At 38.2% G+C, this 11,874-nt stretch overlaps 1 protein-coding gene across 1 annotated transcript; it reads left to right on the top strand.

Annotated features, from left to right (window-relative positions):
* The first annotated feature begins 3,846 nt into the window (after positions 1-3,846).
* On the top strand, positions 3,847-10,010 carry LOC131747430 (electron transfer flavoprotein subunit alpha, mitochondrial-like). The gene is given in 2 exon segments (XM_059049258.2): positions 3,847-3,943; positions 8,780-10,010. Coding segments are annotated over 2 exon segments (1,068 nt in total). The 3' UTR covers positions 9,751-10,010.
* The last annotated feature ends 1,864 nt before the right edge of the window (positions 10,011-11,874 follow it).

Genomic DNA, 11,874 nt, shown 5'->3' with positions numbered 1-11,874 from the left:
ATTGTCATCTCAATAAAATTGGAAGAAAATAAAGAAATAAATAAGTTAATTAATTAATTAAATGATACCACATTAATTCTCAAATAAAGTGGATGATAAATGGAATTTTTAAAGGCATGTATGGCAGTTTTTTCTATTCTAGTAAAAACCATTATTGATTTTCAAAAATGTATTGTGGAATGCAAACAATTTTAAAAATATTTACTGCATAATATTTTGAACAGCTATCTTGGCTGTTAGGGATAGATATCTAGCTTATAGCTTATTCTTCCCAAATCTTGCAGAAAAGCTTTTCAAGGATTCAGAATATATATAATTCTAGAAAGAGTTTTATTTTTGATTCACTAAAAATATATACTGTATATTGAGCAGATAGCATAAAGACTCTAAAATTTTAAAAAATTTGCTTAAAACTTTTCTGTATTTTTGAGAACCTCTTATAAATAAAAATATGTTCTCATCTCTAATTAGGTATCATTTATCACATAGGCTACCAAAAACCAAAGCAAAACAAAACAAAAATTTACAGATAATAATAATTTTGAAAACATAACAGAAGGTTGGATCTCAAAAGTTTTGGTTTCAGGATCGCTTGCAATTCAAACTTTATTGAGGATATCAAAACACTTTTGATTATCTGAATTATATATATTTATATTTACTGCATTAGATGTTAAGACTGAGAATTTTTTATGTGGTTTCCAATTTTTTTTGAAAAATAGTTGATTTACATTATAGAGTTAGTTTCTGGTTTACAGCAAAGCGATTCACAAATGTATTCAGATTCTTTTCCATTATAGGAGATGGTTAAATTAGGAATATGGGATTAATAGATAAACAAGGATTTACTGTATAAAACAGGGAACTATATTCAATAGCTTGTAATAACCTAAAATGTAACACATATTTTATTATATTTAATTAATTTTAATAACCCAGTGTTTCTGAAACTTTCTGGCCTTCCAAAATTCTATAATGACAATGTTTTAAACATCAATTTTATTTGATAAAGTACCAACTTTTCTTTTTTAAATTTTGGTATTTATGATTCCAGATTTTTAAAAATTTTAGTGGAGTATAGTTGATTTACAATGTTGTGTTAGTATCAACTTTTCTGTGTAAACTAGAAGCTAACATTTTGTAGTTATAAAATTTGTAAACCCTTACGTATATTTGATTTTTTTTTTTTTTTTTTGCGGTATGCGGGCCTCTCACTGTTGTGGCCTCTCCCATTGCGGAACACAGGCTCCGGACGCGCAGGCCCAGCGGCCATGGCTCACGGGCTCAGTTGCTCCGCGGCATGTGGGATCCTCCCGGACCAGGGCACGAACCCGTGTCCCCTGCATCGGCAGGCGGACTCCCAACCACTGCGCCACCAGAAAATTTATTCTGCAGTGTATTTTGACTGCATTAGAATGTAGGGTTCTACGGAGATAAGAATATTGTATTATTTACAACTTAATCCTCATAACAATCCAAGTTCTGAAATATTGGAAGCTCTCAGTAAATATTTGTAATTAAAAATTTGATAAATGAATGAGTAAGGTAATTTAGATGACCTTTCTCCCGATGACACGTTTATGCCATTGATCCCAGAGTCACATTTTTCCTTTAGGTACACGTGGACACTATAGTCTCTCTCCCTTTTTTGCATGTTTCTGTGTGTGTGTGTGTGCGTGTGTGTGTGCATGCATGTGTGATGTGTGTGTGTGCACACACAGGAGCACACACACACAAATGCTGCAGGCAACATCATGTGCTTCAGACACCCCTACAATACCATGCTTTAATCCATTAGACATTAATGGACTTCAGGGTTATAATGAATGTTTTAACCAACAAAGAAAAAGCAATTTATCTGAAGAGGGACCAGAACTTATCATGTAGCTGCTATCCTCTCCCTAACTAGCCCTCTTGTAAGTTTAACTCCACAAAAAAGGCATTCTGTCTATCCTGATCCTTCTCCCAACACTTTCCTTTTTAGGATTATTTATCTAGAACAATGAGATCATTGAAAGTTAGGCTTACAAACGGATATCTGAGGGGCAGTGCTTTGTGTTTCCATGAATTGGTACATTCAGCCCCTGCTGTTCTAAAACAATCTGAAAATGGAACTCCCCATGTCTGCAATGATCTTCCACCTCCTCTGTCTTGAGATATCTGTTCTTCTGTTCTCAGTGGGTGGGGGGTGGGAACTTTGGCTACAAAATTCTAATGTAGGGAATGAACTACTGCCAGACTGAACTTGGGATTTTCCTGCCCGTGTACACAGTTCTCCAGGACTAACAGCACTGTGAAAAAATAAATTTATTTATAATTCTCTTTTAATTTATGAGGTGAATATTAAACAAAAATTTGAAGGAATAGAATAATTGAAACACCAGAGTTTACAGTGTTTCCAGATATAGGGTTTCTCACCCACGTGAGTTCATTAATATGAATACAAATTAACTGTTTGCCTAAAAGTCTCCCACATTCACTATGTTTATAAGATTTCTATTTAGTGTGACATTTTGGTGTATATTAATGCAAGGGTCCCAGCTGAGTTATTTCCCATATTTATTACATTTACGGGGTTCACTCCAGGTGAGTTCTCTCATGGTATCTAATGTTAGAGGGTTGACTAAAGGCCTTCCCACATTGATGAGATCTATATGGTTTCTCTCCAGTATAAATTAGCTTATGTTTACTCAATGATGAATAAAGGCTGAGGGCTCTTCGAAGTTGATTGCAAGCATAGGGTTTCTGTCCTCTATGAGTTAATTCATGTGGAGTTAAAGTTGAGTTCTATGTGAAATCTCTTCATATGCATTACATTCATTGGGCTCTCCTCCATTGTGAAGTCTCTGCTACTGACAAGGAAAGGAGGAGTTGTTAAATGTTTGCTCACACAATATTCACTTACTTATTTCTCTACATGTGAATTCTAGGTTGCTCCCTAGTGATAGTCTCCATTTAACCCCCTTCCCCGTGTTAGTTATATTCACAGAGACTTACTTTGCTGAATTCACATAGATTTTGTTTTTTGTATCTTCCCACTGGCATAGTTTTCTGATTGTTAGGTCTTTATTTTTCAAACACCATATACATAAGCTACATTTAAGCAATTTTCCTTTTGAAACTCAGGGTACAGTTTGACTTCAGGGCAATATCATTCCAAAATGTAAACTATTCAAAAATTTCTGCTGGGACAGCATTTATGTTTGAGTCTACTTTCAGTCAGGTGGTTGTGCTGAATTTCTCTTACCCCAATATCATGTCTGTAATGTGGACAATCACGGTCATCCCCATAAACTTACTTTTGACTTTCAAATAGGTTCTTCCTGAAGCTATCCTCTGTGAATATGTTTAAAGTACTGATTTTAACACAGAGAAAAGTTATAAAATGGAGAAATATACTAATAATTGAAAACATAGGATATGGACAATTAGAAAATACCTTTAAGGTTAAAACAAAACAAAATAAAATGGGGATGGGATTTTGGAGAGATTAAGATAAGGAAAATCAACAAAAGGGAGGGACTGAAACAGAGGGTGCTATGTGAAAGTTAAGTTCAAATAACAACAGAACCATCCTTTCCTCTAAGGTCAAGGAATATACAGGTTAGATTAATAAAAATTGATATGTTCAAAGATCTATGACACTATTAGAAAAATATTTTTACACTGACTTCAACAAAATGTCAGAGAAAGTATTCTCCCAAATAAATCTGCAGTTGGCATTACCCCAGTTCTGGATGAAGTTCACAGCCACATCTCTTGACATTTACTGATTCCTATAAACTTAATGGACATTCTGGTTAAGGCTGCCCCATCCCCACAAATGTTCAGAGCTGATGGCCGAGGATGACAGCCCTGAGAAAAGGCAGCTATGTGTATCAAAAGCTCAAACCTTCGATGTCAAGCCAAATGTTCCTCCGGGCTGAATTGGCACATCCCCTTCGTATTCATCTCAGAGATATGCACAATCTGAATACACAACAACCTTCATGGTAAAGAAATATCACATGAGGTGTGGTGTGAAATAACCTGACATTCCACAAAAGAATGCAAATTCTGACTGGCAATTACAAAATTTGTACTTTGAAATAAGTACCTGTTTCCCACTAATTTAGGTTAACTCTATAAACTAAGTACAAGGCAGGCAATATACAACACACAAAATTCTGCCACTTATCAGCAGTGACTATGGGCAAAGTATCCCAAATACAAACCTCACTATTTTCATGTGTGAAATAGTTGAATAACCTCTTGAAAGAACTGAGTTATTAAGTGAGCTAGCAAAACATGTTTGCACATGTTTGTTCATATATAACAAAACACAATAAATAAAAGCTACGGGTGTATTATTCATTAAAAAGTCAGAGAGCCTTGATGCAATGTCCACTATACTGCATGAATGAACAGACAGTACATACAACTCGGGGTCAGCAGCAGCTGCCTATCTCAATAGATATCATCTGTTCATTAACCAGATATGAAAACAGACAGGTTAACTTCACAAGCCAGTGGTACTGGGACTGCCAAACTGTAGGATGATCCTCCTCTGACCCCTCCAGTAAGTTGAAGTATCACTTTCCCTCTCACTTTCTTAAGGATCTCACAGCTTTAATTATCATTAACTCTCCTGTAGCTTCATCTTGTTTCCCTGCCTACAGAGTAATAAGAGACTCTTGATGGGTTCAGGTCTTTCCAGTGCTTCAAAAGTGGCCAGAATTTTCTAAATTTTACTCTGCCTACTATGCTTCTCCTCAATATACCAATTAGGGGAAACATATTTTCTATAAATTGCTTCCAGTTTCTCAACAAAGGTTACCTATAAAAGGGAAATCTGGTTTTGTAGAGGTGCTTCTTCTCGTTCTCCTGCTCCCTCAATCCTGCAGTTCTTCTGCCAACACCTGTGACCCTGGACGGATTGAACTCACCTGCTGACACAGTCTCCCCTACCAGACCTTAAACTTCTGCTCTTACTCATCCCTCCACTTGGGTCCATCACATGACAGAGCTCACTGCATCACAGACTCGGTTATGGAGTGAGTCACATCCCCACCAAGACCATGGCTGAGGTGACAGAAATACAACTTCTCATGTGCCCTCTTTACAAGCACAGCCTTCACGGAATCTGGAACACATCTGAGTAAATGATGGAAAGGAGACTATTGCTGCATTAGCAATTGCCCTACCCCACAATCCTCACAGAGATGCAGGATGACAGGACTAGTGCTCAGAGCTTTGAATGCCTCCTGGATACACCTAGAAGACTCAGTCAAAGTGATGACATCTTTTTATCCATTGGAAATATAGTTCTCATTTCAAGATAAATAGCAACTTTATATTGACTTGGGGATGCATTGCCAAGAAACCAGCTGCTACCTGTTTCCCTCTGTTACTCTCTCAAAGACAATGTGTACTCTAAGCAGTCAAATCTAAGGAAATAGGAGTCCATGAGATTTGAATCTTATCTACAGTTTTTATATCTAAGAATCATGAATCCGTAAACTTTAAGGATGGGAATGGGAGTGAACAACCACCCCACCTGCAAATGTGGAGTGGGCTAAGAGAAAAGGAAAAAAATCTTCCTTCCCAGGGTCAAAACTAAGAAGGCTTTGGCTACTGCTTCCCATAAGACAAATATTAGTGTCCCAACTTTACTTATAATGAAATAAATATCATAAAGTTTTAAAGTTAATTACCCAATAATATTCAGAGTTGTTATTCAATTTCTTCTGTGATTTCAAATGCTAGGAGAACTTCCAGTGTATTGACTTCACTCCCTTAAACATCTACGCCAAACCTATCTTCATTTTTATGCCACGTTTAATCAAATTAAGTAACTTCAACATATAGGTATGAAGACTTTGGATTTTTCATATTCCTCTGACAGTTTTTTAAAAAATATTTATTTATTTTTGGCCGTGTTGGGTCTTTGTTTCTGTGCAAGGGCTTTCTCTAGTTGCAGAGAGAGGGGGCCACTCTTCATCGTGGTGCACAGGCCTCTCACTGTCGCGGCCTCTCTTGTTGTGGAGCACAAGCTCTAGACACGCAGGCTCAGTAGTTGTGGCTCACTGGCCTAGTTGCTCCGTGGCATGTGGGATCTTCCCAGGCCAGGGCTCGAACCCATGTCCCCTGCATTGGCAGGCAGATTCTCAACCATTGTGCCACCAGGGAAGCCCTCCTCTGACATTTTATCACATCTTTTGATCAAGAGTCCATTCCTGGATGACTCAAAATACCTTTGTCTCTAGTTGAATCTAACTAGGATCTTAAGTCTAGTGATATTCATAAATATCCCAACATCTTTCAAACATCTCTGGCCATCGTACTATATTGAGATAATTCAATCATTCTGTGCCTCAAAACTAATTCAGACCTTCTCCATATCTTTCTATTTTTAAACATTCTCAGCATTTCCCTCACTTTCTACAAGAGGAGTCACCTTCTACTACACAGATGAATCAGGTAATTTAAGGAAATTCTTCAGCTCACTGTCATAAAATCTACAAATATTCCTGAATCCACACCCATCGTTTACTCCTAAGGGCATAGTAAAATTGAAGAATTCCTGACCAAGCCCAGTTTCTCCAATCATATTTTTTTTTCCTCTTTGTCCTTAGAAACTTCATGTAATTGATTATAATTTAAGTATTATTTATCCTGGTGTTAAAAGATGAATATTTTAGGGATATCCCTGGTGGTCCAGTTGTAAAGAATCCACCTTCCATGGCAGGGGACTTGGGTTCAATCCCTGGTCAGGGAACGAAGATTCCACATGCAGTGGGGCAGCTAAGCCCACGCACCAAAACTACCAAGCTCACAGGTCTCAAGGAGAGAGCCTGTGTGATGCAAACTACAGACTCCACACACTCTGGAGCCTGCGTGCCACACCTACAGAGCCCACCTGCCCTGGAGCCTGTGTGCCACAACTAGAGAGAGAAAACCTGCACAGCACAACTAGAGAGAAGCCCGTGCACCACAACAAAGACCCGATACAGCAAAAAAAATAAAGAAAAAAAAATTTCTTTTAAATGAACATTTCATAACCCTCAAAATATCTTCCTTGAAAGAGATCATCAAGAAAGACCACGACTTATGTAGAGCCACACTGAACTCACAGCCTGACAAAATGTTTGTAGATTAAACCCATTTACATAGAGACTGATCGTCTTGCTGCAAATTCTCTGCAATACTTTCCAGAAATGGCCACAGTCCACAAAACAGTGAGGCCTCTGGCCAAAGGCATCAAAGTTGATTTTGGAGACTTTTAGAATATTAGCAAGATTAAAGGAATCACCCACATTTTTCTTACATGTAATCTAAGTGATTAACCAATTGAGAAGGAAAAGCCTGTGTTAAGGAAGTTATTCCTTGATTAGATTTCTCTTGATTGGTATCCAGGTTGAAAGAGGTCTGTCCCTAGGATTATAAAACTGATGAGGTTATACTGTCTATTAAAAGGGTGCCTACAGAAAATTCTATGCCTGACTCGAGAGAGAGAATAAATCTCTGAGGTCAGGATGCTGGGGACTGCATACTCAATAAAGGCACAAACTAAGTTTTCCAATCCATTTTTATTCTGGTAGTTGCTGGAGAAAAATTTCCCCAGGAACCAAAGTCGTTCATCAAGTCAGGTAATTTTATGATCATTTTATTTTATTAAAGACTTGGTTACAGGCCATCTTAGGTTATTATATACATGGAAATTCTGTGGAGTTACAATTCACATGTAACAGTCAAGAGAAACCTGCCTTATGAGTCTGCATTAACTTTTCTGCAATTTGTCCAGTGGGGGGATACAGGAAATAAATACAGAAAAAATCCAGATGAATAAGTATATAGTGAGAAATTAGATGTGTTGCCTGTAGACTATATTCAAGGTAACAGGAAGGGGAGAGTTGCTTAAGTAGTAGTTTCAAGAAGGAATCTCTGAGACATTGACATATAACTTGAAACTGAAGCAGGATAAATGTAGCTGGAAGTATGTATGTGGATAACAGAGTGGAAATGAACAAAGATAATAGTGCTCATTGTAGAGATAAAAATCAATGCTTGATTGTGTTTGTGTGGTTCTGAGGATTATGACAACAACTGAGCCTTGAATATAGCGGAGCCACTATCTAAGATTGGAAACTAGAAGTGAAGTAACATTTATCTGGGGAGGAAGTTACAAGCTTCTTTCTTTTTTTTTTTTTTGCTGTACACGGGCCTCTCACTGCTGTGGCCTCTCCCGTTGAGGAGCACAGGCTCTGGACACGCAGGCTCAGCGGCCATGGCTCACGGGCCTAGCTGCCCCGCCGCACGTGGGATCTTCCTGGACAGGGGCACGAACCCGTGTCCCCTGCATCAGCAGGTGGACTCTCAACCACTGCGCCACCAGGGAAGCCCACTAGCTTCATTTTGATATACATTTTGTTTCAGGTGCCTGTGTCCCATGAAAGTATAGATGATACTTCAGAAATAAAGTCTAGACATGAGTTTTTAGACGTTATTTTTATCATAGAGGTAATAGTATAAGATTGGATAATTATATGAGTTTTTGAAGACAGTTTATAGTAAAAGATAAGAGGGGCTAAGAGGAATCTTGAGGTATTAAAATGGTATTGCCTGAGGAGGACCTTGCATAGGACACTGGGAAAAATCATTTAGTTTAAAGACAGTAGGGGCCAGTTTCTCCACCTTTGACGGGGAGCGAGCAGCTGAGTCCCCGGGGAATCTTTACCCGAGGGAGGAAAATATCACCGCCGGGATGTCCTCTTGGAAAAAGTTTAAAACCTGAATTCAGCTTGGAAGGCCTCATTGCTATGATTTCAGAGTACCCTGGTAATAGCTGAGCATGCAAATGATACCCTAGCACCCATTACATTAAATACCATCACTGCAGCCAAACATCTTGGAGGTGAAGTGTCCTGTTTAGTAGCTGGAACCAACTGTGACAAGGTGGCACAAGATCTCTGCAAAGTAACAGGTGTAGCAAAAGTTCTGGTGGCTCAGCATGATGTGTACAAAGGCCTCCTTCCAGAGGAACTGACACCATTGATTTTGGCAACTCAGAAGCAGTTTAATTACACACACATCTGTGCTGGAGCATCTGCCTTTGGAAAGAACCTGTTGCCCAGAATAGCAGCCAAACTTGATGTTGCCCCTATTTCTGACATCATTGCAATCAAATCACCTGACACATTTGTGAGAACCATTTATGCAGGAAATGCTTTATGTACAGTGAAGTGTGATGAGAAAGTGAAGGTGTTTTCTGTCCGAGGAACATCTTTTGAAGCTGCAGCGACAAGTGGAGGTAGTGCCAGCTCAGAAAAGGCATCAAGTGCTTCCCCAGTGGGGATATCAGAATGGCTTGACCAGAAATTAACAAAAAGCGATCGACCAGAGCTAACAGGTGCCAGAGTGGTGGTATCTGGTGGTCGGGGTTTGAAGAGTGGAGAGAACTTTAAATTGTTGTACGATTTGGCAGATCAACTACATGCTGCAGTTGGTGCTTCTCGTGCTGCTGTTGATGCTGGCTTTGTTCCCAATGACTTGCAAGTTGGACAGACAGGAAAAATAGTAGCACCAGAACTTTATATTGCTGTAGGAATATCTGGAGCCATCCAACATTTAGCTGGGATGAAAGACAGCAAGACAATTGTGGCTATTAACAAAGACCCAGAAGCTCCAATTTTTCAAGTGGCAGATTATGGAATAGTTGCAGATTTATTTAAGGTTGTTCCTGAAATGACAGAACTATTGAAGAAAAAATGAGCCATGGCCATGTCTTAAGAAGGAAAATTGTATCGAAGTATATTCAGCTGAAATTATAGAAATTCATAGCTAACGTAACAATCATTGGAAAGCGTGGGGAGCTACATTTTGTAATTTGAGGAAAAATTCTAACAGGCACCAGAATGCTTTTTTATGGGGTTATTATTATGTTTCCTTTTAATTATTTGTGGTTCCAAACAGTTATTTTTTGAAATTTTCTAGTTCTGTAACAAAATATATAATAAAGCCTTTCCACAGCTTTAAAACTAAAAAAAAAATAAAAAATAAAAAATAAAAAATAAAAAAAATAAAGACAGTAGGGAGTTTGTGATGTCAGAGAATCCTATGAAATATAAAATTACTGAATGAGGTCATAGTTCAATTTTGCTTTAGTTCCAAATTAAAAAGTGAGAAACACTCATTGGATTTAATTATGAGGAGATAACTGTAATGTTATAAAGACTTATAAATATGCAGATCAATATTAACACAGAGATTACCCTTAGTAAATCAAATTGTGGGAGGGGAGTTCAGAGATTATAGCTAACCATGCACTGCTCTTTCAGTTTCCTTTGGAAAGGAGGAAATACATTGGGAAGGAAGTAAAGATAAATTGATTCAGAGATTTTTTTTTTTCCAAGAATGAAAAAACTGAATAAGGTTAAAAGTAATGGATTGGGGGAAATGGGTAGCTTGTTGGTAAAGGAACTTCAGTTCACAATCAATAATAAAATGTTCTCCAGAGAGCAGGAGAGAAGGGGATACATTTGAGAAGTTGGATTTATCCAGGGGTAGAAATGACTTTCAATTTAAACAGGAGAGGTGTTACCAATGGGTGGAAATGCATGAATATTTGTAGATTTCATGGCAGAGAGCTGAAATGTTTCTTCAAATGATCTAATTCATCTGTGTAGTAGGATTTGAGTCCACTGTTGAAAGTGATGGTAAGGGTGAGAATTTCAGGGATTCAAAAAACAAGGGAACATCTGAAGTATATACAAAGCATGGGAGAATGATTTAATTATCATGTCCTGGCAGGATGCCAGATATTTTTAAACTGCATTGGGAGATATGTACAACATATGCAGCCATAGGAAGGGAAGATTTTTTTGCCATCTGTGATTGGGGTCTTGATCATCAGGTGTGCTGAGAGGTCAGAGGGGCCTGGGAATTTTGTGTGTGGGTGAAACTGATCCATAAAACTCAGGAGAGGTGGGGCTGTTTGGGGAGGTTGGGTCAGTGCACTGCAGGATTCCTGTGGTGGGAGCATCTGGGCATGGGAGTCACTGTGTGAAGAGGCTGAAAGGAAAGGGTTGTGATAAGAGGGAGGATTCCAATTACCAATGTGAGAGCTGACATATCCAGGTAAAACTTGAGTCTGAGATCCACCCTTAACACCATCATATTTAGGAATTTGAGATTCAGAAGCAGGCTGAGCTACATTTAAATTTCAGCTCTGACATTTTCTAGCCACATGATTGTCTTATATAAGCAAAATTTCTGAACCTAGTTTATGTCACTTGTTAAGAGGTAACTAATCCATAAATAATAGGGTTGTAGTAAAGATCAAATGAGCAAATATAGGTAAATCTCAATCACAGGGTCTCAATTAATACTACCAGAAGTGTTTTCTCTTTTCAGGATCTCAGGATCAAAGGGTTGTGATCCATCCCTTTTCCTGACACATTATTAGTATTTGTAGTAGTTGATGATTAACGTTGACTTAGGTAGCAGTTGACAGTTTACAAATACTTCCTTATGCAAAAATTATGAAATGAAGAATGTTTCTGCCAATGATATTTAGTAGGTCAGAACTCTATCCATCATTTCACTAGGTATCTGAAGAAGCCAATTAAATTTCACCCCCAAATTAACTTCACTTTGTATTTGATGAACATGTCTGCCCTATGGGGATTGTGATACAAAACAGCGGACTTATGAGGTATATACTCCCGCTTCTTTCCTGTGCAAGGGATTTTTAGGGCCTATTTGTGTTACAAGAGTCACTGACCCTCCAAAAAGACATGAGTCCTTGGATTGTTTCACCCTCCTTTAAATAGATCAAAGTGGCCTAGTCACATCTCCAAGGCCATGGGGGTCAGAGCTAGGGTTGATGCTTGAAGT

This window comes from Kogia breviceps, chromosome 20 (genome assembly GCF_026419965.1).
Source record: "Kogia breviceps isolate mKogBre1 chromosome 20, mKogBre1 haplotype 1, whole genome shotgun sequence".
NCBI lineage: Eukaryota > Metazoa > Chordata > Mammalia > Artiodactyla > Physeteridae > Kogia > Kogia breviceps.
This window is presented reverse-complemented; position numbering and strand designations above follow the sequence as displayed.